The 27546-nt window shown below is 42.4% G+C and overlaps 2 protein-coding genes across 8 annotated transcripts in view; one reads left to right on the forward strand and one right to left on the reverse strand.

Annotated features, from left to right (window-relative positions):
- The window catches only part of PXK (PX domain containing serine/threonine kinase like), a 60670-nt gene extending 40027 nt beyond the window's left edge, over positions 1-20643 (forward strand). For 2 of the 6 annotated variants that reach the window (XM_084635107.1, XM_084635110.1), the window contains exons 14-18: positions 395-472; positions 1676-1762; positions 2459-2528; positions 3899-3961; positions 15861-17847. In XM_084635107.1, coding sequence (XP_084491233.1) covers positions 395-472; positions 1676-1762; positions 2459-2528; positions 3899-3961; positions 15861-16057 — 495 coding nt within the window. In that variant the 3' untranslated portion in view covers positions 16058-17847. Of the gene's footprint in view, positions 1-394; positions 473-1675; positions 1763-2458; positions 2529-3898; positions 3962-10624; positions 10655-15860; positions 17848-18167; positions 18260-19665 lie in introns of those variants that run through there. The other 4 variants (XM_084635111.1, XM_084635112.1, XM_084635109.1 and 1 more) reach the window with 4 other exon arrangements.
- On the reverse strand, positions 18316-24497 carry PDHB (pyruvate dehydrogenase E1 subunit beta). Of its 2 annotated transcripts, XM_084635114.1 has the most exons (10): positions 24393-24497; positions 24258-24320; positions 23867-23974; positions 23719-23781; positions 23607-23642; positions 23175-23460; positions 21521-21631; positions 20660-20751; positions 19404-19545; positions 18316-18737 (listed from the first exon to the last, which is right to left on the reverse strand). In XM_084635114.1, the coding sequence occupies exons 1-10, from the start codon at positions 24444-24446 to the stop codon at positions 18592-18594; spliced, it is 1101 nt and encodes a 366-aa protein (XP_084491240.1). In that variant the 5' UTR covers positions 24447-24497; the 3' UTR covers positions 18316-18591. The 2 variants fall into 2 exon arrangements, with proteins under 2 accessions (XP_084491240.1, XP_084491239.1); XM_084635113.1 differs by having other exon boundaries at positions 24258-24479.
- Between the last annotated feature and the right edge of the window lie 3049 nt (positions 24498-27546).

Here is a 27546-nt window from a genome sequence, read left to right on the forward strand (position 1 = left end):
GAGAGCAATCTCCTTGGCACTGATTTGGAACCCTTCCCATAAGAAATCAACAGAACCACTCTAAACCATCAGTTAGTCCACAGTCCGATCTGAAGCACCTTATATCTGAACAGCTGCTAGATTTTAACATTGGCTTTAACTCCTCCATCATACACCATATTCTTTTCCTGTTGTTGAGGTTTGCAGCCAGGTTTGTAGGGAGCAGTGGTTGCAGAACTCCCATGTGGTCTAGGTGGATACACAGTTATCTTCATTAAACAATCAGTGTTAAAACCTGGGGCCTTATCATAGATCAAAAAATACCTCAGATTAAAAGTGGATGTTTGGCAGTGAAGCTGTGTGTTAATTCTGCTTGGCACATCCCATACCATGATTCTTCCCTTTCCTTTACCAGATTCCCACTAAGTTAAAAGAGGCATTGAAAACTGCCAAGGAGTGCATAGAAAAGAGACTAACTGAAGAACAGAAATTGGTAATATTTGCATTTCTTTATGGTTTTCCCACAGACATTCTTTTCCCTTATCTTTTAAACCAAAGATTATATGACAAATGGTGAAATGTTAAAGATTTTCATCAGTAGGTTTAATAAATCTTACTGAGGCGAAATGTGCCTGTGAGACTATTGCAGTAGATGTAAGAAACCATTTTAGAACAGATTCTTTTTAAACTGAATTATATTTGGGTGTCTTAAAGGTACGCTGTACAATGTAAGATAGAACATGAGAGTATTTAAAATATAAAACAAAAACTTGTTTGTTTTTCTAGTTAACTTTATCATATTTAAAAACTATATAAGCCAAAATGGCTAATTGACAGCATGAAGCCAAACTTCCTGGCTTCTGACACTTTGGCATGATAGAGACACACATGATAGATTTTTGTGCACTGTATTGGCTTTTGCACATGCAGATAAATACATGGAAAAACTGGATGACAATTTGGAAATCTGGCGATTATATTTTCTTATTAGCTTACATTTAAAAATTAAAGTGCAATTGGTGCCCTTAATCGACTGTATTCTTTTGGATCCTTGAATATTAATTTAGTAGTCTTCAAAGGGCTGTTGAAATGTATGATTAGTTTGAGTCAGGAAGTCCAGATCTAAAGTTTCTGAAGTTTGGGGTGTCTGAATCAGGGTTCCGCCCCAGTGTGTTATAGGGAAGGAAACCAGATGTAAAACTTAGGATTGGAACCAAGCTTCCCAAATTTTGGGAATGTTTTTGTCTTAGGTTTTGTTACAGGCCCATTTCTAGCTGAGGAGGAGATCAGTATGAGATGTATGATCTCTGAATGCTTTTTAGAGGAAGACTGTCCAGTCCATGTGGTGGACAATAATGTTGTTGGAACACAGTTGTTTTTGCAGCACATTTGATGCTCCCTAGTAAAGGAGCCATGGCCTGATTGTGCAGCTGTTGTATGCATGGATCTGCCATTGTCTTTAGTGGAATTTCCACAGTGAGTGGCTCCCAAAATGTTCCCTAAACGTTTATAAATCTAACTTTATTTTAACTCTGGTCTTTGGGCCCCAAACCAGTAGCAAAGATCTAAATATTTTTTAAAAATTCAAAGCCACTTGAGTATTTTCTCCAGCGTTTCCCCTTCTCTGAGGTTGCCAGATAAGTTTTGTACATTTCATGTGGGCTGTTTTGGTCTCTGTCTCTCTCATATTCTAAAGATTCACCAGCATAGAAGACTGACAAGAGCTCAGTCTCACCATGGCTCTGAGGAAGAGAAAAAGAAAAGAAAAATCTTGGCACGAAAGGTAAATGGGATTGTTTAACACGAGTTTCTGGCATGTAGAGAAGTATGTACATTCCTAGTGTAGTATGTGCTGAGGAAATGAGAGCATAATAGGGGTATGCTCTCACCCCATGACCTGCAGGAACACTTCTGAGAGAGAGAGAGAACATCTGTTTTGATTGTTTTCACGTATGCAGACAGGCGATGTGCTGTGCAGCAATGTTTAAATGCTGACCGCTAGTTGGTTTGCAGTAACTTTAAATGAGCTAAATAAGAAAAAACGATGAGTGGCTATATGAATGCCTAAAGTGCATAGAACGGCCTGCTGGCTTCGCACATTCTGCTGGGGGATGGGAAAGCTATCTCCTGCATCTGCAGCGCATTTCCTGCATCTCTGGCTCTCTCTTTTTTTGAGGACCAGTTCCTGGCCCTTGTTTTGGTTGGCAGTAGGGCCATATTGCTGCCCAAAGTGGGCAGCTGGGGATATTCCCCAGCAATGGGTGATTCCCTAGCTGCTGCAGAGTTGGCCAATAGGACTGCGACAGCAGGAGTACGCTCTGGGGAAGAGTGGATAAAGCACTGGTGATCCCTGCATGCTATAATAACCCCTTGGGGGCTGATGCAAATCCTCATGTGTCAAAGGCATCTTGGTAAGGGCCGCAGTGAAATAATGGGAAATGCTGTTTATTCCTGTCTTCTCTCTCCTTGATTCTTAAAGAAGTCAAAGCTCTCTGCCTTCGAAAGCGGGGAAGAACGCTCGGCAAAATACAGCAATTCAAACAATTCAGGTAACTAACAGGGTCCTTTCAACAGGTTTACAGCGCGCTCTCTCTTTTGGATTTAAAAAAAAAAAAAAATTACATGCTCATTAGAAAACCTAAAATCACTTTGAATTTTCTACTGTATACTAACAGACTATTACAAGCTGATCCTAGTGTTGGTTTCAGAGTAGCAGCTGTGTTAGTCTGTATCTGCAAAAAAACCAGGAGGACTTGTGGCACCTTAGAGACTAACAAATTTATTAGAGCATCAGCTTTCATGGGCTACAGCCCACTTCACTGGACACATTGAATGGAACATATAGTAAGAAGATATGTATATACATACAGAGAAGGTGGAATTTGCCATACAAACTGTAAGAGGCTAATTAATTAAGATGCACTATAATCAGCAAGAGGAAAAAAAACTTTTGTAGTGATAATCAAGATGGCCCATTTAAACAGTTGACAAGAAGTTAAATGCTGACCGCTAGTTGATTTGCAGTAACTTTAAATGAGATAAATAAGAAAAACCGATGAGTGGCTATATGAATGCCTAAAGTACATAGAACAGTTATTGGTTATTTCATCATGGTCAAACTGTGGGTTTAAAAACTTTGTCACTGGTAGTTATAGTTTCATTAATAGGTGAAAACCTCTCAGTGCTCTGAGCGTTGGATGGAAGGTGTGGGGTTGCTTACAATAGCATTGATCAGTCAATCCACTGGATACTTCGTCCTTCACATGGAAACACTCTTGACATTTATATTTCTTGATAAGAAGTTACTAAAATGAATCAATGAGCTACAGAGAAAAAAGTTTCTGTGTCCAGTCCTGAAGAGGGCTCTGTGTGGTAAACTGTCACCTGCTGAACTGTCCAGTAGTGCAGCCAGTTTCTGTTAACTAAAATGACTTGCAAGGGGAACTTTACATCTTAAAGGGTGTAACTATTCCAGAAAGCAATTCATTGTGAAATACAGTCAGCTACCAAAGTAACTGGTGAAGCTATAGCAACTGACTAAAAAACTCTCTCCTAGAAGAAGAGATGGGGTCAGAGTCTGCAGGCAGTGGGTGGCATGCACCTAAAGGAGAGCAAAATTTAGTCTCTGAAATCCAACAGCATTTAGTCTAAACAGCCTGCCTGCTATTGAAAAGAAGTGTTCCCCATTGGGGAATTCTGAGTGTGTGTTGAGATGTTTGTCAAGCCTGGTCTGTTCATCCATGCTGTGCAGCTCGTCAGTTGAGACAGGTTCTGATTCTGTACCCATTCAAGTCCATGGGAATTAAGCCATTGACTTCAGTGGAAGTAGTCAGTAAAATCAGACTGTTTCCGAAGGCCCATGTTACTGTGTTGAATCCTGAAATCACAGCTATAGTTACTGGGTTTTTATTTTGTTTAGCAGGCTCTGGGGCCAGTTCCCCTCTGACATCTCCATCGTCCCCTACTCCATCCTCTACAGCAGGTAAGCGAAAGAGCCATTGCAGTGTTGGTCTGTCTTCTGTTGAGTTTTTCTAGGGCGGGAGATGATCTATTGTATCCTTAGGGGTGATAGAGTTTTAGGGACAAGGACTGGCCATAAAAATGTACAGATGACATTTATTTACCTTCTAGTGACAAAAGTTCAGACAGTTGGAGTCTTCTGAGCATCTTAGATAGCCTTGTAACATACAAAGCCTTCTTGTTTAACAAATTTCTCTGTAATACTCCTGTAGATAATCTGTCTACACAATACAAATGCTTGTGTCTAAATCTGCACTACCCTAATCCTACCTTGATTGGTACTTTCCAGACATTCTCTGGACCTTGCGTTATTTCACAAACGTGCTTTGCTTTCTGGTGATCCAGTCTGCGGGCTCTGGAGTGCTCTGTTTTGTGATTCAGCCGCTTTGTATCATCTTTGTACTCCCCGAGTGTTAGCTGCAGATCCAAGTATTAACCCACAATACATCACTGACATTTGAAATGTAAGTGTAAGGCTCACTGAGGAGCAGCATTATTAGAGGGTGCTAATACGATCCGTTTTCAGAAGGAAACATCGATACCGACTACCTGTGCAGTAGTGACTAGCTCACCTGATTTCTGGTCCAAGGAACCTGCTGCATTGAACGGCGTTAGCTCCTACATCTAGGCTACATTAATTGGTTAGGGAAGTGTGTGTGGTTGGTTCGTTGGTTCGTTCTAACTGACCTTCTAAAAGACACTGTAGTCCACAAACTTCAGTAAAGAGGTTTTTTCCCTGTCAAGTTCAGAATATGTTGAGAATTATTAACTATGTCCTCTCTAAGAAGGACTCGGTCTTCCAGGTCCACTGGATTTAGGATACTGGGATGCCACTGTATGCTCTGTATTGAAGTAAATGTTGTTATCCTCCAGGTGTGCCAACTTTTATTTTATGTTTTGGTTGGGGTTTTTCCCTCCAAGATTTGAATGCATTTTTAAAAAAAAAAAAAAGAGGAATTAGGTGAAAATGCAAGGAACAGTTCTACCTTTCCCAAATGGATAGATGTTTAGAAAATAGTTATCTTTGTTTTGTGAAATGAAGTTAGGTTTTTGTTTACTTAGATTCATGTCTTGACATTGATGTGGATTTAAACTGAAATATGCTTTGTCAGTTTCAGCATGTGTGTTTGGCTTCTGTGTCATCTCCAGTGTGAACACCCTATCATATGTCACTCATCCTTCTGACATTGTGCTCTTGGCTGCTTGATCTAGTCCATAACATTTTTGATTCTATGCAAATTGTCCCTGCATTTGTGTTAATCAAAAAGTGCTGTGGCATGCAAATTGTGTTGATACATCAGATTTGTTTCAGGCATTCTTAGTACTGCCACCATTTAAGAATGTATTTTTTGTAAACTGAATACATACAGGATGGTATAAAAAGACCATCTAATTTTGCATTAATTGGAGTGGTTAAATATAATTTTAGCACTTCAAATATTAGCTATAAAGAAAGTTAGGGGGGCTTGGGTCTCTGATTTTCACCAGGAATATGCCTTTTCCACTTCTGTGTGCAACCAAACCATTAAATGACCTAATGGGGGGGAAAAACCTGACACAACTGAAGAACATTGTTAAGAAAGAAGATACATATTAGAGGCCTTATTCCTTCACCCGCTGACTTTCCTGGTCCTTCTCGCATGAACAGAGAGCAACAATACCCAAAGTCCGAAGGTGCAAACAATTCGATGTTTGTTGGGGTGAACTTCCAGCAAGCATGATTCCAGTTTCCTTCCTCAGTGTCCCCTTCCCAGGTCTGACACCACAGAGCCTTGCCTGTGTCCCTGTTCCCGTTCCCATTCCCCCCCGTTAGCAAAACATGATTCCAATCCGCCCCCACCCTCCCTCTACTTCCTGATTTGACTGCAGACTATACAGTAAAACTTGAGTTCTGCTTAGCTATCCCTTAACCAATCATTTTACTGAGATGTAACTAACCAATCCTAACATATTGTAACATGATTATCTAACCAATTATATCCCACCACCTTAATTGGTTTACACCATGGGCGGGCAAACTTTTTGGCCTGAGGGCCGCATCGGGTTTCTGAAATTGTATGGAGGGCCGGTTAGGGGAGTCTGTGCCTCCCCAAACAGCCAGGCATGGCCTGGGCCCCTTCCCCCAGACCCCCGTCCCCTAACTGCCCCCCCACCCCGGGACCCCTGCTTCCATTCAACCCCTCTTTTCTCTGCCCTCTGACTGCCCCAACCCCTATCCATGCCCCTGAACTCCCCTGCCCTCTATCCAACACCCCCCCCCCCCGTTCCCTTACCGCGCAGCTTGGAGCACTGGTGGCTGGCAGCGTGGCTGCACCATGACAGGCCGCCGCGCAGCACAGAGCACCGGGTTCAGGCCGGGCTCTGCAGCCCCGCTGCCCAGAGCATTGTGCCGTGCGGTGGTGTGGCTGAGGGGGAGGGGGGCCAGCCTCCCGGGCCAGGAGCTCAGGGGCCGGGTAGGACAGTCCCGTTTGCCCACATCTGGTTTACAACCAACAAAATTAATTATACAGCAAACAGAAACAATTAGAGAACCAGACAGATTAACAATAGAAAAGTGGGGGCCATAAAGATAAAACATACAGAAATGAGGGTTTTCACAACCACAACTATTGAGAAGTGATTTCTTACCAGACAGGATGCTATCAAACTAAGTTTCCTTTTACATCTTCTAGGCTCTTCCCTTTCTCTGGAGGTGATGGGAATACAATCCTGTCCTGATAATGATGCCTAACAGCCCCATAGCACCTTCTTTCAATGTGACTAGTTTGGAATGTGAGTCTGTGACCGGTGGCTTCCCAGCTTATGGCTGCCTCTGCTGCTTAGCCAAAGGCCTTCACTTAAGAACAAGGCGTTAGACTGTCACAGTGAGAGAAGGCCTATAAACAGGCAGACTGATTTTGATCCTTGTTTTGTACCTCTATAACTAGCTAAGTGATAAGAATACACCTAAATTCTTAGAGTATAGGCCTTTACAGACAGGCCTGAATATCTGTGTCTTAACAATACAGGCTACAGAAGCAGCGTTCTGTATTCCCCATTCCCTGATTCTCGACTAAGGACAAAAGTTTCATGGGGGCACTAATTGGTGAGGTGACTGGCAGAGGTGTCAAGCTTTTCTCCTCTAGATTTCTGGTCTGGATTCTGTTCGAGTCAGTGCAGTTGTGTGATAATGTGGCATGCTGTGATGATGGGATATGCCGAGAGGAAGGGAATGGGAATGAGAGGGGAAGTGTGTCAAACGTGAACCCCTGTCCCCAACAGGCCCCTTGCCAGCCAAGCAAAAGTACCGTCTGTGCACATGTGGAGCTGGGAAGGGAGAGCAGAGGGAGCTGGATCCCAAGGTGTCCGACCTGAGTGTGGGCCTGATCCAAAGCCATTAAAATCAATGGGAGTCTTTCCACTGACTTCAGTGTGTTTTGGATCAGGCCTTGAGAGGGAACGAGAGGAGTACAGGAAACCAACGCTCCGCAAAACCTTTCAGAATACTGTCCTCCTTTCAAAGCTTTCCTGGGACTCCGGCAGTTCTTTAAGGGACCCTTACGTAAGGCATTTATTAGAGCCCTGCTTGTTATGCAAGGTCTAGTGAATTAAGAGCTGTACTATGTGCACAATTTATGTTTCTTTTTAGCATCTACATTTTATATTTCGTATCACAGAAGTACAATTCCACACATATGGAGGAGACCATTAATTTTATTTATTGTAAATAAGGAGCGTTTTGTTGCACATCTTTGCGAAAGCTGCCTAAAACGTTCCAAAAACAAACCCACACTGCAGCTGACGGTCCCATCGCCTTGCCATGGCTATAGCTGTGGTTGAACTTGGATTCCCTCATGGGCAAAATACAGGGATCCGTCCTCGAGAGTATTTTCAGCAGACTAAACTGCTCATTTAGAGAGTTTACTGGTGAATGAGAACATTGTATAATGGTGCCTATAGTCTTAGTTGCTTTCAGAGTTGGGTCACACAGCACATAAGTTAGTCTCTTTCCATTTAACAGTGTTGCCTTCAAGAGCTGCGAGACCTGCAGAACCTTTAAAATGTCACGAAGCCCAATTTCTTTGCCTCTTCATTGATTAACTTTGTGGAGGAAAACAATGATCTGGGTGAGCACTAGGATTAAGAGTCTAAATAGCTAACTCTCTTTAGACATCTCCACATGCTGTGGCTGAAGTGCTGCACTGAACCTTTTGGGGGTAGAAGTTGGTAAGTGACGTTCAACGCTGTGCTTGGGGCGTTAGCCACGTCACCGCACTACATTAGAGGAAGTAAGGGTAGATTGCCTTCTGTGGTGCCTTCCCATTAGCAATTAGAACGTGTAGCACTTAGCAGCTAGTGGAATAGAAACCTACTTGTTTTTAAAATGGCCTAATCTAAGTGGCGTGAAGGACCTTGCAGTGGTGCCTAATGTGCAGCCTCTTAACTAGAGGGATTTGAATAACTTTCAATGTATTGCTTACTGAGGGGCCTGATTCTGCAAAGAGCCATATGCCTTCATCTCCCTTCACTTTATTCAGGGTTAAGGCAAATCAGTGCCCAAATATGGAAGTTCAGGCTGGTTTCTGTTTCCTAGTTTTAATATTGCCAGTGCTAAAGCTGCTAGCAAACAATAATGAGTAATGCAAACAAATATCCATGAATATTCCTCTGAATTTCTCAGTGATTTCACTTTGGCTATGTTCATGACCCTTTAGTGTTTGCTTTCCAACACTTCTAGTGCAGAAAGTGAATTTCAAAGACTCATATGTGAGTTTTCACAGAGAAATTTGGACCCACAAATGTGTTTCAGTAGTGCTTGTGTGCATATCCACTCATGGAGCAGAAACCATACTATGTGACTTTAATAAATTACAACAAAGCAAGAAAACTCAAATGTCACATTTGCAATCTGTTCATAGAGCAAAAAGTTCCAAAAGATGAATCAATTAAATCCGAATAACATGTACAGAAATCATGGCTGGTTAACAGACATGCTGCTAAGAGAAGGAGGCTAAACTTGTTGCAAATTATTCTCTCAGCTTTACTACCAAATCTTTTTGAGATATCTTACTTGGGTGGTGGCAAATGCTGATTCTAATACAGGTTCCTGTGGCTCTGAGCTTTTGGCTAGAGTGATTGTCACTTCCCCTTGCATGTTCAGTTTTTTTTCCGACTGCATTAATTCTGCTCTCACTTAAAAATCCATTCATTTTTTGTGGTCAGAAGTTGTACGTAAAGTAGATGGGATGGAGGATGCTGTAAAAGGGAAAGTATAACTCACTCTTCATTGCATGCCTCCTGACCCCAGGAAGCATTAATAAATGAGCAAGCTTCTCTAGGCAGGAAGGTAGGGGCTGAAAGAGGACATCTCTGGTCAATTCCATTTCCCTTACTAATGTGAGTGACCCCAATTGCCTTATGGGTGTTCCTTGTTCCTTAGAAACAAAGAATGTCGGCCACACATACAGGATGGGGGACTCTATCTGGGGAAGCAGTGACTCCGAAAAGGATTTGGGGTCCTTGTGCATAATCAGCTGAACATGAGCTTCCAATGTGACACTGTGGCTAAAAGAGCTAATGTGATCCTGGGATGCATAAACAGGAATCTCAAGCAGGAATAGAAATGTTATTTTATACCTGTATTTGGCAGTGGTGCGACTGCTGCTGGAATACTGTGTCCAGCTCTGATGGCCACCATTCAAGAAGGATGTTGAGAAATTGGAGAGGGCTCAGAGAAGAGCCGTGAGACTGATTAAAAGATTAGAAAACTTGCCTTATAGTGCGAGACTCAAGGAGCTCAATCTATTTAGTTTAACAAAGAGAAGGTTAAGGGGTGACGTGATCAGTCTATATACCTACATGGGGAACAAATACATTTTATAATGGGCTATTCAATCTAGCAGTGTTAAGCAGCACATCAGAGTTGATCATCATAATGGTCCCTTCTGGCCTTAGAATCTATCAATCTTGTAAGTGGAGTTGACTCCAGGAGCAGGATTTGGACTTGACTATGGGTGTTTTTTCTTTGGCTTTAAATCCTTCAAGGAGAAAGATGCCCTGCTGACGGTCATGGTGTGCTGGTGTTCTGCCTTTTACATCACCATGAGCCAACTTCACTGCCTTAATTATTCTTCCTTTTTTGAGTGTACAGATCAGATACATAATCTAAATGTTTCAGGGTAGAAAGAAATTATTGGAATGTTACATACAAAATGAATGGATTTTATTTCCTATGGCTGCTTCTCATACAGCTTTATTATTGAATCACTCTAAGTAAGATGTACTTTAGTGTAACTAAAAGTGCTTTTGAGACCCCCCCGAGTTTGACATTTGGCATTTTTCGATGGGTGGATGTGTGTCTGTGTGAGATTATAAACATCATGTTTCATCAGTCGATAAAGATTTTAGTACAGAAAGTGTAGTTCATTACATTACGTGCACAATTATTTGGCTTTTTTAATATAAAGGGCATTTTAAAACAGTTCAAAATCAATACGTTCTAATTCATAGAGAAATGTATGAGCATAACCATTGGGTAACCTAACTAACTGCACAGCTAACAGTGTGACTGAATGACACTAGAACCAGAATAATGACTTGTATCCTCTCTCTCTGTCTCTGTCTCTCTTTCTGCTGTCTTCAATAGAGCTTACATCATTTTGAACATGAATTATCGGTAACGTAAGCTAATGCTGATTTCTCTCTTTAAAGATGTTCTGTTTCTGTATGGGAAAGCTGAACACAGACCTTCTCATGGCATAAAAAAGGAACAAAGAAGAAGTAGATCATAAGCTACTTCATTAATTATTTTAATTAAATATAGCATCTTTAAAAACTATCGCTACAATGATTTTGTTTGCATCCCATTCTCTTAGCAACCTTTAAACATGTAATTTTCACAATTGCTGTTGCTTTAAATGCATTACTGAGGTTTTTTTTGTTTCAAGTCAGGCTTCAGCTTTACAGTATCTGATAAACTTTCAATTTCTTGTAACAAACTCTTAACAAAAATGGCACCGTAAAAACCCTTGATAGGTATTGGGAGTGTTCATTCATAAAATCCTAGGGATAAACAAATGATTCATTGGCCCTGAGCAGCGTCCTCCAACATATCTGTAGGGAAGGCCTCCTGTTCACCAAGCTCTTGCATCAAGTCACTTTCTCCCTGTAACTATTATAAAGTATTTTCCTGCTGGACAGTAGCTGCAACTGCACCAAAGTATATTTAGGTGCGTGAGGGTCTGTCTACACTGCAGTTAAACACCCATGGCTGGCCGATGTCAACTGACTCATGCTTGTGGGGCTGTAACACTTGCCATGTAGATGTTTGGGCTTGGGCTGGAGCCCAGGCTCTGGGACTCCACAATCAGGGGGGAAGGTCCCAGAGCCCGGGGTCCAGCCCCAAACATCTGCACAGCAATTTTACAGCCCTGCGAGCCTGAGTGATCAGACAAGGGTGTTTTAATTGCAGTGTAGACCTGCTCTAAGGGTAAGTTTACACTGCAGTGTAAGCCGAGCGTTAGTAGAACTCGAATTAGCAGACCCTGGTTTGTTAACCTAGGGTTTGAGTGTCTACCCTCAATTATAACCGCAGGTTAGGAATCATTGAACCTCGGATCCCAACCTGGGGCTCCAGCGTCTACAAAGCATTGTGTGGGCCCGAGTCCAACCACCCATATCCCAGACTTCTTGGCACCCTCTCCAGAATCCGGCCACTCCCACCCTTGTTTGTGGTGCAGTGTGGGGAAAACTGACTGTCCATCAAACTTGACTGAGCAGAGGATAAAGAAAGTTGGCCCATGGGATTGTGGCCTCCCAGAGCATGAGCCCAATGGGGCTGCATTTACACTGCAATGCAATACAGCTTGGACCCTCCACCAAGTTCTGTGCCGTTTGTATATAAATGGAAGGGTATTAGGCCTGACCTGGCATTCAAACCTTGGACTTACACTGCAGTGCAGACGTGCCCACAGGGTCTCCAGTCACCGATTGACTCCGTCGCAGGGAGGAAGGACAGAGAGATGACTTGTTGCCTGACACTTTTATAAGATGTGCTGATTGAAATGAAATAACTGTTACATTTTATAAACTAGAGGCCAGGTCCTGCAAACCATTAGACACCGGTCAGTAGAGACACTCATGTAAGTGTATGACGGAATGGGCCCCAATGGAACAAATATGATGTTTGTAGGTGGTTCTCCCGCCTGACTTAGACACGGTTTCAATAGCTACATCTGTGTTAAGGCTAAATTCAGATTTAAATTGTCAGATCAACTAAAGTGCCTCCATAATAGAGAAAAGCTGAGTTTCCCCTTACTGCACATTGGTGCTGGCAGTTCTGTTTCCAGTTCAGTCGTTACATAGTATGTAGCTCTAAGGGCTTTCTAAAAAAGTACAAAAAGTAAACTGATCTCCCCCTCCAAAACACTAACCAGTCTAGAAACTAGGTAACATTAGTGCCCTGGACTGATTTTATAAATAGTGATCCACCATTAGATGTATGATGACTTTTCTACCTCTGTTCTCATCAAGTTTACACCTTTTTTTCCTTCTATGTTACTATTATCATTGTCCCTTTACAGAAGTCCAGCCTTTGTTGTTCATATTCAGTTTTGGACAACTCCTCTTTTTAGCCTCTTTAGTCTGTTATCTTCTCTGTTCTTTGTCTATTGTGTTCTGAGTCTTTCTCTGTCCTATCCTATCAGTTTCTCTGTTTTGTCTCTTTGCAATCTCGTTCCTTACTCAGATGCTCTTGACTCTTTTGTGGCATATCATATTAATGGCTAATTCATTTGATCACAAGTTAAACAATAAGGATGTGGGATGACTTCACCTACCCTTTTGTTCTACTCTGACCACTTCAACCTTAATGCTTACCATCCTGCCTCAGCCTTTGCTGTGGATCACCATTTGTTCTTCCTTCTGCCATGAATTTTAAGTATCACTCTTCATAATATTGCCCCACACTCTGCTGATCATAAGTGAGCACATTAGTTAGTGAGACTCTAATGGTGGGGATAACTTTCCAATAAATGTTATTAATAAACTTAGATTTTCAGGTCCAGTTATCTGTGCTGGTATAAGGACAAATCAGATAGGCCAGTGAATTACAGTGATGAATTTGGGCCATCTCTGATTTTCAAGTATGTATTAACTTTGCTTCCAGCTCAATTACCAAAGAGAGGGATGGATTTAAAACAAAATCTCTGCAACAGAGAGGTGGTCCCACTTTGCCCAGTGTGGGAGTCCTTCTTTGAACACTGGCATTTCTACTGGAGAGGAGGAGAGTAAAACAAAGACTTGAAACAGCCACATATTTCGATAGGAACAGGCTGTTGTTCTCCCATCAGAGGATTGTCTCCCCCTTCCCCGCCTTGCAGGAGGTGCTGGCTTGTGAGGAAGGGACACTCTTGTCCAAGTGTCCGAAGTACAATAACCATAGGAATGCAGTGAAGTCACTGGCCAAATAAAATGCTTTTTGTATAAACATTCTCCTTTTTGAGGTAGATTTTTCCACATAGGAACAATCTTTAAAACTGACACAAATTGAAAATGTTTCAAACTAAGGTCCTTTCCTTCTGGAACTCAGCTTGTTTTATTACAGCACCTATTTTTTCACCACCACTTACTAGTGTGAGACTAAGCAGCAACAAGGAAGACTGGAACAAGTTGAGAAGGAAGTGATTGCTTCAGCTGCTTTCCTTGTGGCTGAGCATTGAATAACTTTTGAATGTCGTTCTGTGTGACTTAATTTCTTACGTAGTCATTGGGAGTGTTGAGTTAATGGAAATATGGCAGCATGTGGTTCTGCTCTGGTAACTATTGCTTCCCTTAGCCTCTTATCACTTCCGTTCATTGTCCGATAATGGCAGAGTTTTCACCTCTGTGTTCTCCAGATGTTCTCCATGTAAACCTGGCATGACTAAGTGCGATGCTGTATCTTTCACATTCCCCTCTTTCCTGAATATCTATTGATTAGCTCAAATCACCAAAAAGTACCTGGGTGATGGATGTAATCAGACCTCCTCTACCCCTTGCAGAATATGTGGTTTGTGTATTGGAAAGAGTCATCCTGTTATCTGGCAGAAGAGGGCACGCTATAAATAGGCGTGGCAGAATTCAATCTATATATATTTTTTTAATTTCAACTGATATCCATGTTAATTTTTAAGCATTTAATTCTTAGAGTAAAATTTTCACAGTTGCGCAGAATTATGCGTTTAAGTTCTTATTTTTATTGATTTTAAATTTTCAGTGGCAGGCAAATATGGGGGTGGCAGACAGTGGGGGAGGTCAGACAATAATTATTTAAGTAATGTTCACATTCAAAAAGTTAAGGCTTTAAACTGTTAACACACACACCATCAACATCACGTGTCAAAAATGTAAATACCTTAAACCAAACTAGTTCTCAAGCAGCTTTTTGCCTATATGCAAATTTTGATTATCCATAGAAATATTTTTTCATCTTTGTGTACAGTGAAATTGAAGTTTACCAAGATTTGCTGCTAAAAAATCAAATCCTTCCAAGCCTAACTAAATTTCCCAGCTCTGACTTTGTATGGCCATGCGATGTGGGGTTGCAAGGGAGCATATCTGAAACTCTCTGGCTCTTATGTGCCTGTATATTTTTGATGTAAGAGTGTGAAGTTGACACACTGAGTTACAGAAAGTGAAGCGTATGTGTGATCTAGACCAGTGGTTCTCAACCAGGGGTCTGGGGCCCACCGTGGGGCTGTGAACAGGTTTCAGGGGGTCTGCCAAGCAGGCCAGCATTAGACTCACTGGGGCCCCGGGCAGAGCTGAAGCCCCACCATGTGGGACTGCAGCCCCGGGGCCTGAGCCCCACCACCTGGGGCTGAAGTCGAAGCCTGAGCAACTTAGCTTTGTGGTGCCCCCTGTGGTGTGGGGCCCCAAGTGATTGTCCTGCTTGCTATCCCTGAACACCAGCCCTGGCTTTTATATGCAAAAAAACAGTTGTGGCACAGCTGGGTCAGGGAGTTTTTATAGTATATCGCAGGACCTCAGAAAGAAAAGGTTGAGAACTGATCTAGAACCCAGAATGTAGCAACGCAAGTCAAGATTTTTCAGTGCTAAAAGTGCCACTGGCCAGCACTCTGGTCTCTTTGTGGCCCTTGTAAGAACTTGTGATGCAGTGTAATCTACAAAAGGATATCACTACTCAATAACTAATTTTAATAGGAACTTGCCTTTTTCTATTTCTTAGAAAATGAGTCTCTTTATACCCCTTATCAATACTTTCATGTATAGCGAATGACCTAAAAACAGAATTTATGGACTGGAAAATCTGGCTAGAGGGAAAAAACCAGACTTTACAGTGTAGCTACATCTGGGACATAGTAAGAGACTTAATGCCACAGCCCAACTATTTTATTTATTGGGTCTGGCTTTGTGAGATGGGGGCAGACTGCTTCACTTGGTGTTAGCACTAAGAAACAAACCGCAGGAATCAGAGATGAGGGGAAAGTCCTGGAAATCATTTAATTTCATCCCTCAGCCAGCACAAGATTCTTATAATTTGTAGTTGTATGGCCCCTTGAGTCTCCAAGTAACTGGGCATCCAGGGCTTCTCTTCAAAGGTGACTTGGATGATCTCTTATCAGGGGACTGTATAGCCTGCACTTACAGGAGGATGGATGTGATCTCCTAGGTCTTTCTCGCATCTAATTTCTATGTCCTCCTTCTCCACAATCTGATTCCTATTTGCAATACTCAAGAAGTTACATATTTACTTGGGTAAATGACTTCTCTAGTTGATTTATTATTCTAGCAAGGTAGCTGCAATTATTAGATCAGCTTAGTCTTGTTTTTGGTCAGCTAATGTGGTGGTTTCTTGTGTAATTACTGTCTCATTTTAACAGGAGTGTCAACTATGCCCCCGCCGCCACCACCAGCAGCTCCTCCACTCCCTCCTCCAATGGATGGGGCAGTGCATCCTGACCCTACGCCTGCTGCCAGTGCCAGCCGAGAAGCCTTACTTAGCTCCATTCAAAACTTTCAGAAAGGAGCTTTGAAGAAAGCAGACACGTGTGACTACAGTGTTCCCAGGATCAGCTGAAGTTAACTCTTGACAGCAGGATCGGATATTTTTCCCTTGAACAAATGTCCTAAGTTGAGGCATGATCAGCCACTTCATGGTGGTCTATTATTTTGCAGCTGTTTGTTCAGAGCCATTTCAGCTTTTTCTAGAGAAATTTCTCCTTGTCCTTGAGTAGCAGCACTACGTTGTTTGAACTGCATTGCCATATTGTGGTAACTCTTGACTTCATTTATTCCAGTTAACTAAAGTTCATTTTAAGTGATTTTTGGGGAGGGAGGGAGGTAAAGCCATATTTTTACCATCTGAAAATAGGAACAAATATGAGGATACTGACTCAGTACATCTGATTCCACCCTACCCCTTGTTTCAAACACACTTGAAAATCTAATGTTAGTCTGCCCTATTTTCCTACAATTCCTTGTAGTTGGCACATTACATTTTTGCTGCATCAAAAACCAGCCATTTACTTTAGATAATTTTTTTTAAAAAAAGCACTTAATCCAAAGTGTAGTACACTGGTGAGGGAACTGTAGATTTAACTCTCTCTATGGCATATTCAACAGTGTAGCATGAATGCTTCTCATGCTTATATGTAACTAATGTTTAGGGTGGTCATTCCAACAGTACATGTAGCTGTTTCTAGTTACCACATGTGCTGGGGAAACAAACAGCCTGTTAATTCAGGCAATAAAATGGGAGTTAATTGGCACTGATTAATCAACACAAGTTCTGGATTGGGGAGTTTTCAACTCAGGCAAATTTTGCATCTATATGAAATTAATCTTGTTCTTGGGGAAGTTGCAGAACACTTTGTTTTAAAATGCTGACTGAAAAGATCCTTTTATTCTATGATTTGCTTAAAACCTTAAACAAATTGCACTTTAAAGGATTATAGATAATCCATTTTAAATTCAAGTACACATCAGTGTTTACTATGCAGAGAATGTCATTGTGTATAAAGTTTCATGTAACCTGTGATATATCAGTCATATTTTTATTAAAATAAATGTCACTGGAATTCCTCCAGTCAGAGAATGAGGGTTACTGCTTTAAAATAAGTTGGGCTGTAAAATAGAGAATCTAATGCAGCAGAAGCTTCTACACCCTGCATTTAAGTGGTAAGTACTGAAATGACAGGCTAGTGCTACATCAGCTTGCTGACTGTCCCTGCAAAGGGAAGGAATTCAGCTCCTTGGGTAGGTGAGTGAGGCTAATTCAGTTCCCTCCATGAAGATACAGTTTGGTACTGCATCTGACAGTGACTGATACATGACAACAATGCTGACAGGCTGTGGTGATTATCACTAGCTTCTCCTAAAACCATTGTTCTAGAGGGAAGCACTCTTAAAGTAACAGCACTTGTCTAGTTTCTCTAAAATGACTTCACTGTTGCCTCCTTTTTTAAACACAGCACCTGTGCTATCTACTCTCATTTCCTTATTGGGGTTAGGAGTGGTTTTACAACATCCAAACAAGGGTTCCATTATTTCTGAAGTTAAGATCACTTAGCAATCAAGCTCTCTAACCTCGTACGAGGAGCTGTAGCTCACAAAAGCTTATGCTCAAATAAATTGGTTAGTCTCTAAGATGCCACAAGTCCTCCTTTTCTCTCTCTCTCTATATATGTTTTTTTTTAAAAGATCTTTTATTTTACCAGGACTTGATCATGGATTACTCCTGTGGTGAAACTGAGTGGATGAATGAGGAATAATTAAGATTAAAAATTTTTGAACAGGTGCTGCTGTTAGTATAGTCACAGGATTTAAACTGCTAAAAAGGGTTAAGACTCTAAATACTGATCTTCTAAACTTATGTGGAGCAGCTTATCTTGGATTGAACAAAAATAGTCCATACTGACTTATTTCCTCTCTACAATCAGTTTCTTATCTGACCCAGGGAAAGCTCTAGTACTGGACACCATAAGGTATGAAAGCACCTGTACAGCAAAAGGATTTTCTTGAGACTGATCTTGCACACAGTTGGCAGCTCCACAATCATAATAAATTAGTATTTTTAGAGAAACTGCACCTTGAGTCCTGCAGCTCATTAGTTACAGCTGCCAAGAGCATGGGATTTGTTTTTTCTAAAAACTCACCTACACCCATTCTTCTTTTCTCCACCAAACTAGGGCAACCAATGTACTGCAGCCAGCATCTCTCATTGTCCCTTGCAATTTACCTCTCTTCTCCCCAAGTTCCACAGAAGCAACTCAGAGCACAGGTGACCCTTTATTTCTTTTACCATTTGTAAATGGCACAGAGGGAGGCTTATTTAGATACTGTTTTCCTAAGGCTTTTAATACAGATTCACACTTTACAGACTCAGTCTGGCACCCATACATGTAAGTGTGCTTAGCTCAGTAGAAGAAAGTAGCTGAGAGGGTGACCCACTAAACACAGATTAACTACATAAATACATTTAAAAGGTCACCTGAACTTTTCCTTCAGTACAAAGAGCTCAATAGAGCTATACAACATTATGAGTAAGTGTGTGTAGTCCATTCCATTAATGCTCTTAAGACACACTTTGGAAGAGCACCATGTATATACAACCTAGATATTTAATATTTTCTTCACTGCAAATATGATATCTTTCACTTGAGGTAAGCAGTTGTCTTCCAAAATCTTTGCATAAGGCATAGGAACATCTGCACCTGTGAGACGCACAGCTGGAGCATCCAAATAGTTAAAGGCAGGTCCTGGAATAGAATAAAAAGGTCTTAGGAAAGGCCAATGTATTTTTAGCTACAGCTTTCATCAAAGGAGTTAGGGTCTCAAAGTGATCCATGGGCCAATCCCTTTACTCCTGGAGCTGACCTTTGATGTGTTAACCTTAAACCTATAGACATTCTTGCTTAATTCTCACCATCTTCACACATTCATGATGCATCTGATGAAGTGGATTCTAGCCCACAAAAGCTTATGCCTAAATAAATTTATTAGTCTCTAAGGTGCCACAAGGATTCCTTGTTGTTTTTGCACCTTCAATGAAAGTTTACCGGGGGGGGGGGGGAGGGAGCGGAAGATGTGTGTCCCACATTCCCTTCTAGGGCACGTTACCAGGTTGCCTAACTCACTACCACCTACACAGCCTCTGCAAGCTCTGGCTCTAGGGGGATAGGCCACAGTAGAATAAAGGGGCAAAGGTTTTCACTGGTATGTGCTTTTGTTAAGTTAAATGGTTAAAAGTCTAACAGAAAACCTGAACCTTGATTTGACTAGAAATTTCTTTCTTTTCCTTCCCACAAAAACAGTTGTCTGGAGCAGCTCATGTATCATGAGAGTAGTATGTTTAAGGTTAGTGAGCTAACTTTGGAAACATACAATACAAAGTTAAATAAGCTTCAGAAGCTATTATGACCTACCTTCCATGATCCTAGCACAAATTTCAGCTCCTACTCCAAACTGCGGCCAGCCTCCTTCCACTGTTATAAGATGATTTGTCTTCACAACACTGGCTTCTATACTTTCCACATCCATTGGTCTAATGGTACGGAGGTTTACCACCTTAGAGAGAGTGTTAAGTGTTTTATTTTTGCAAGAGGTCCTTTAAGCCTATCTATAATTGCATAAGTGAGTACTCTAACCTTTAACTTCATCTTATTACTTTGTTCTTAACCTCTCAAGGACAAGTGGCTAAAGAAAGGCAACACTTCAAACTGAGATCTAGGGCATTTCCTCCAACGGTGTGTATTCGGCAGCCATTATTTTAGCCATCTCTTTCCTCTGCAGAGGTACCTAAATTCTGTATTTCAGCTGTAGTCACACCCACAGTACAAAGAGGAACTACTCACTTTGTTCTAGGATAGGATGCTTCTACCTGCATGTAGAGGACTAATTTTAGCCACATCATCATGCTACAGACTCCTCTCACACCCTCCAGCATGTCAGAAGTCTGACTTTCTGGTCATCCCCTCCCTTCATACAGAGGTGTAAGCAATGAGCCTTGCACACACATTCACTTGTGTTTCTGCTTTAAGCCTCCTTGGATCAAGGCAAACAATAGCCCTTTCATTGTCTCTACGTAGTTTAAAATATGAACACACGCACAGAGCACATCTGTTTACCTTAACTAAGTGATTTTAAGACCAATTAGTGAAAGGGCTAGATGCTAGAATCAATATAGACTTGACCTATATCAGTATGGCTTATAGCCTGTTCCTAAGAAGCTAGATCAATATAAGCCAGACTTATACTGATTTGAACGTCTACACAGCCTTTGATTTAACTGAATCAGTTAAAAATAAACCCCACTTTAAACTGCTACAACTGTTTAGACAAACCCCTGGTCACCTTTTAGGAATCCCACTAAATGTCATCCTGCCTAGCTGCAGCACTACTGCCATGCATAAACAGACCCTCTCAAACACAAGCTTCCCTTTTGCTTGTGATTTTGACTTACATACATGGTATTAATTTGGCCCCAGCTCTATGATGGGAAATCAGGGGATGGCAGATACATGCAAGGAACACATTTGTCTCCATCATTGTTTAAATCAGTGATGAAAGAGTACTTTGAAGTGCAAACAGTTTACTAGACTTAATTTTGCATGGCCTTAGTTCAATTTTAAAAACAGTAAGGAATTTCTTCACTAGAGACTGGAATCCTCCCATAACGCACCTCACACTCCACACCTTCTTTGACAAGTACAGCAGCTGCTTCCAGACAGTGTCCAACAGATCTGGAGTGTGACACTAGAGTAACATGGGTTCCTGAAACACAGAAGTTGGTGATGGATCAAGTTACATAAGAGTTAACTACAGAAGTCAGGGTGTGGGAAGATCTAAGTAGCTATAAGTAGCCTTATGAGCTCAAGACAACACAGTCCAGTTTTGAAATAGTAAGTACATAAGGACTGAACATTGATTTAAATGGACTTTTTTAGTCTATTCAGAAGTGATTTATACATTAGGAATAGCCTGAAATTCAACATCTGAACTCATCCTGAGTTTGCGTATTTGAAGCGTCCGACACTTATACTCTGCATGCAGAATGAGTAGTAGCAACTTGCATGGTATGGCTATGAAGTTCTCATCACTGCAAACGAACTTATGTATAATAAGAAATTTGAACCACTGCAAGTTTGTTCAGCACCTCAAAGGTCACTAAGATTCTAAACAAAAGTGGTTGTCTACATGCAAGGAAGGAAGAGAAATGTGACAGATTTCACTCAGCAGCACATAGGTCTATTACCTGGTTCATTCCAGTCTTGATCCAGAATTGCACCTTTTTTCTAACAACCAAGATATTGTGACCAAAAGGATGGGACCAAGTGATGTTCTGTTTTATTAACATGAGGTTAGTACAGTATGTTAGAAGTTGAGTTTGGACTTTAGAATTCTGTCCCTTTAAATATTTTCCTATTCCACAGGAAGAGAGGGTGTTTTGTATGGGAAATATGCTATTAATTAAAGCGACCCAACAGAGTAGGAGAATTTGAGGATCAGATTATGTGAAGTGTTAAGAGTATTCTGAACTTACCTTGCCTTTCTATTTTGGCTTTTCCAATAGGAACAAGAAAGTCCTTTGACTGAGCTTCTTCTGACATTTCAAAAGGGACTCCGTACATCAATTCATTTTCCAGCATCACAACTGAAAAAACATCAAGTGCTTACTTGGTTAGTTTGATGCACTTCTCCAGATGAAAGCACTATACAGCATCATCCAGCCTCTCCTCCCTACTCTACCCTCCCCCCAAATTCCTAAAGTGTTAGGGGGCTCCATGATGCTAAACTCAGCTTACTTACAAGAGGGTGAACAATAAATGCAATAAAAGCATAGTTTGGGTAGCATATTTGTATCAGCATGAAAAATGACTCAGTTAACCTGAGCCGCTAGTAGCACAGCGCTGTTTTAAAAGTTTGACTAAATGATCCTGTTTGTTAACATGGTAAAAAACAAAACAAAAAACCCCAAAAACCGTAAGTTTGGTGATTTGAGATATTCAGTTTGGTAGGCAGAAGCCTAAGACCTGATCCAACCACCTTTCCTATGAGCAGTCCCATTATTCATGGGAGAAAGAATGCAGGAGACTAGTTCCTTAATAGGGCAATACAGTATTAACTTTCTTTTTCTACTTGGTCACTACAGAAATTAAACATCTGGATCTCCCTATTCTCACTCTAAATTGAATTTAAACAAGAGGAACTAGGGCCAGGAGTTTGTGTAAGATTTCTCCCTTTAAGTTCCTGGAAGTCTGCAAAAAAGTCATATCATGTTTTAGGAAGATTTTAAAAAAGAGAACTTTGACATAATGGAACTCTCAACAATAGTAGTTAAACTCATTTGTATAGGAGACAGAACTTTCCCAGGAGGCGAGTCTAATACTCTGGAATGAATTCCACCAGGAACTAAAATCTATCACAAGCCATACCGCTTTCTGCTCCAAGTGCCAGGCACATTTCTCTGACTTTGCATTTTCTAATATAAACACAGAGTAATAGGTATTTATTAAAGACACAGTACCAAAACAAGACACTCCACATGCTTCTCTCTCTGGAGAGAGGAGGAGAATCACCACCAAGTGATAGATGCATAGTCATTTGTGCCTGCTACCATTAAAGCCACTGTATGCAGCATGCGCCCTTAAAATTCCCAAGTTCATTGTTATGGTGTTAGTCTTTAAAAATCAATGCATCAAAGGTGCCCGATACTACAGTGATTTGTGCGGTATGGTTAATGGACAGAGTAACTTTGACTTTTCTATTCTATGAATGTAGATTCAACAAGACGGCACTACTGAGTTAGTAACTAGTAATTTATAACTAGGGGAGTTAGAAGCTTGTGTGTGTAGTTTGTTTACCTGGGACACCAACTTCAATAGTGTTAATTTTCTGTGAAGTTCTTAACCACGCACTGAAGCTTAGCTGGGAAAGGCATAAATTGATCCTATAACTTGTGTTGAAGTCAGCTGCAGATACTCTATGCTAGGAAAAGTGTGCAGAGAGACCCTAATAGCTCCTATAAGGGCATGGAGAATCTTTGCAATAAAGCAGTGATTTTAAACAGTTTAGGAGTTAATCAAATATTTAAATTTGCTTTAAAAAAAAATTCATTCAGAGACTAATTGGAGAATAAGTTTAAGCAGCTAGCGCTTAATCATTAGACCATGGTATTTATAAAAAGTTCCATTCACCTGGATTGTCATCCCGGACTGATGCTTTAAGTAGACCTTTTGCATCCTCTGAACTCCAAGGGCTGACTACTTTCAGTCCAGGACAATGCCCATACCAAGCAGCAAAGCACTGTGAATGTTGTGCTCCTACTCCAGCTGAGGCACCATTGGGACCTCTGAAGACAACTGGGACAGGCACTATGCCTGCAGACATGTAAAGTGTCTTGGCAGCAGAATTTATAACTTGATCAATTGCTTGCATGGAGAAGTTGAAGGTCATGAATTCACAAATTGGCCTCAACCCAGCCTGTTAAATTAAGACAGCTATATTAGTAGTTAAAACACTAGTTTAACTATCATAATAGCAAAGTATTTTGCATTTAACATTTTTCTGTTAAATGAATTAAACCAAGAGAAAACTGATCTCACTTCAAAGTGTCAGAAATTACTTACCATAGCAGCACCTACAGCAATTCCTGTAAAGCCCATCTTAAAAAGAAAAAGAAACGAAGAATGAGTATGACTACAAAAAATGAGGGAGGAGGGATTGCTAATTTATTCATACCTCTGATATAGGAGTATCTATTATTCTCTTGTCTCCATATTTCTTCCAGAGACCTCGGCTAACCTGCAATTAGCAAAGAAAATCTGGGTTGCTAAGATTATATTTCCAAATACTAGTTAATTCAGTTAATAAACAGGAGTCCCCTCACCTTGTACGCACCATCATACTGGGCAACTTCCTCTCCCAACAGAAACACCGTCTCGTCCCTCTCCAGCTCCTCATCTAATGCCTGATTTAATGCATCGCGGACAGTCACCTGCGGAAGACAGATCAGCCGCTCAGGGCAAGTCTGGAGCGCAGCAAACCCGCGGCTCCCGGAGAGCGGCCGCACGCTGCCCCCCCCCCCCCCGGCCCGGCCCGGCCCCGCCCCCCCGCCCCGAAAACAGGTGGCGACGCCGCCAGCGCCTCGGCCAAGTGACGGACCCGGGCCCGCCCCACAACCCGCCGCTCTCCGCGGTGCCACGGGCCTGGCCCGTTCCCAGCCCCCGCCCCGGCGGGAACGGGGGGGGCTGCCCCTCCCCCCCCGGTGACCCCGTTACCTGGGCGGCGGCCGGCGCGGTCCCGTGAATCCCGCGGCGCAGCTGCAGCAGCCGCCCCAGGCCCTGCGGAGAGACGGGGACACGCGTTAACACGGAGCCGGCGGGGCGGGGGCAGCCGGCCCGGCCCGGCCCTACCTGCTGGGGCCCGCATCGCACCAGCCTCCTCAGTGCCCCTGCGGCAGCCGCCATCTTGCCCCTGCCCTCTGCCTGTCGGCCCCCTACGTCACTGCGTCACACCCTGTCTGTCCAATCAAAGCCGGGACCGCCCCGTCACTGCCCGGCAGCCGGGCGCAGGGGGCGGAGCTACTCACTGTTATCGCGAGAAGAGACAGAAGCGGCCGCAGGGGATGGCTTTGCCTCGCTTCCGCCCTTCGGCGCATTGAGCGGGTTCCGCCAACCCGCGGGCCGAACGTCGTCTTGCCCTGCGAGTACGGTGAGCGGCTTGGACCAAAGCTAGTACGGAGACGCCATCCTTTACAGCTTTGCCTTCCCCGGAGGGCAGGAGCCCATGGAAGACTTGTCTCCAGCTGCTGATGTTGTCAGACTTCGCTGGTTTGGCCTGACGCTGGCCACGCTGCATTTCAGCCTGGTGGGTGCAGGGAACACTTCAATCTCTTTGGTCATTGGATTACAGACCTAAAAGTGGCAATTCTTCAACAAAAAAAAATTCAAAAACAGACTGCTGAATTGGAATTAATTTGCAAACTGGGTACAATTAACTTAGGCTTGAATAGAGACTGGGAGTGGATGGGTCATTACACAAAGTAAAACTATTTCCCCACGTTTATTCCTCCCCCCCCCATTGTTCCTCACGTTCTTGTCAACTGCTGGAAATGGCCCACCTTGATTATCACTACAAAAGGTTCCCTCCCTCCCCACTCTTCTGCTGGTAATAGCTCACCTTACCTGATCACTCTTGTTACAGTGTGTATGGTAACTCCCATTGTTATTTGTGCTAGAAATGGCCCAACTTGATTATCATACACATTGTAAGGAGAGTGATCACTTTAGATAAGCTATTACCAGCAGGAGAGTGGGGTGAGGGGAGGTATTTTTTCATGCTTTGTGTGTATAAAAAGATCTTCTACACTTTCCACAGTTTGCATCTGATGAAGTAAGCTGTAGCTCACGAAAGCTTATGCTCAAATAAATTGGTTAGTCTCTAAGGTGCCACAAGTCCTCCTGTTCTTTTTGCGAATACAGACTAACACGGCTGTTACTCTGAAACCTGTGTATATAAATCTCCCCACTGTATTTCCCACTGCATGCATCCAATGAAGTGAGCTGTAGCTCACGAAAGCTTATGCTCAAATAAATTTGTTAGTCTCTAAGGTGCCACAAGTCCTCCTGTTCTTTTTGGGGAAAAGTTGTTATCTTTGACCACATAAAAAAATTAGAGTTAGTGTTTTTCGTTCAGAGATGTCATGCGCCCGTGCCTCGGCACAGGGATTTGAAACTTAGCAGGGTGGTTGCCGTAGCATCAGGGATGTGCCTGTGAAAATCTGCCCAAATCTGGCCACGTTATACACGTCTGTGGTTATGATAGGGACTGCAGGTTGAAAAGGTGATCTTGGCACTTGGAGTGAAAGGGACTGAGGTTTGCGATGGTCCTTACTGTCTGTGGGCACTTGTTCCACGCTCTGCTGGCTCTTGAGAAAGTGCTGAGTCCTGCACATGGGCTTCATTCTTGTAGTAGCAGAACGTTCCATTAGCCTAAAGGAGCAGAGCTGCAGGCCACAGGTCTCAGCCCAGAAGATGAGAGCAGCACTTGCATCCCACTGCCCAAGGTTCAGCTGGTACTGGGGAGACTTTGGTAGTTGCCTTGCACGATTCTGGCTGCTGTGCTGTGTCCCAGTGTTTGAGTGTGGTGTCAGACAGTGAAGTCACAAGACCACAACACTTGCACCAACACATTAATGGGGTTTCCAGACACCACCCTGGAGCCTGAAGTGGCACCCCTGGGACTGGGCTCTGCACAGCCAGGGTGTGTCTTCTGTGTCACGCAGCGCCTGTGCTGCTCCACAGGGACACTGTCTCCCTGTGATGTAGCCATGATGGCCCCAGAGTGCCTTGTGTCTATCTGAAAGTGAAGTTAATGAGATGGGAGAGATCCATCAAAATGGGGCTGGATCGGTGTATCCAAAGCAGGGGTCAGACTAGAAATATCACTGCTGGCACCACTCTTTAGGTGGAGCCTGTACAGGAAGGGTGGGCTCCACCTCAACCAACATGGAACCAGACTGCTGGCACTTCACAGTGAAAGTGTTGTAGAGCAGTTTTTAAACTAATAGCTGGCAGGCACACAGATGAACAGAATTTGTTGGGGGAAGAGTCAGCATGGTTTCTGTAAAGGGAAATCCTGCCTCACCAATCTACTAGAATTCTGTGAGGGGGTCAACAAGCATGTGGACAAGGGGGATCCAGTGGCATAGTGTACTTAGGTATTCAGAAAGCCTTTGACAAGGTCCATTGCCAAAGGCTCTTAAGCAAAGTAAGCTGTCACGGGATAAGAGGGAAGGTACCTCTCATGGATTGGTAACTCAGTTAAAAGATAGGAAACACAGAGTAGGAATAAATGGTCAGTTTTCAGAACGGAGAGAGGTAAATAGTGGTGTCTCCCAGGGGTCTGTACTGGGACTATTGCTGTTCAACATATTCATAAATGATCTGGAAAAGAGAGTAAACAGTGAGGTGGCAAAATTTGCAAATGATACAAAACTACTCAAAACAGTTAAATCCCACGCAGACTGCGAAGAACTACAAAAGCATCTCTCAAAACTGGATAACAAAATGGCAGATGAAATTCAATGTTGATAAAGTAATGCACATTGGAAAACATAATCCCAACTATACATATAAAATGATGGGGTCTAAATTAGCTGTTACCACTCAAGAAAGAGATCTTGGAGTCATTGTGACTAGTCCTCTGTTAACAAGACAGAAAATATTGTATTGCATCTATATAAATCCATGATACGCCCACATCTTGAATACTGCGTGCAGATGTGCTCGCCCAGTCTCAAAAAATATATATTGGAATTGGAAAAGGTTCAGTAAACGGCAACAAAACTGATCAGGGGTATGCAACGGCTTCTGTATTAGGGGAGAGAATAAATCTGGGACTTTTCAGCTTGAAAAAGAGAGGACTAAGGGGGGATATGATTGTGGTCTATACAATCATGCCTGGTGTGGAGAAAGGAAATAGGGAAGTGTTATTTACTCCTTCTCCTAACACTGGAACTAGGGGGCACCCGATGAAATTAACAGGCAGCAGGCTGAAAACAATCCA

This window comes from Lepidochelys olivacea (genome assembly GCF_965140295.1).
Source record: "Lepidochelys olivacea isolate rLepOli2 genome assembly, chromosome: 7".
In the NCBI taxonomy this organism is placed as follows: Eukaryota; Metazoa; Chordata; order Testudines; family Cheloniidae; genus Lepidochelys; species Lepidochelys olivacea.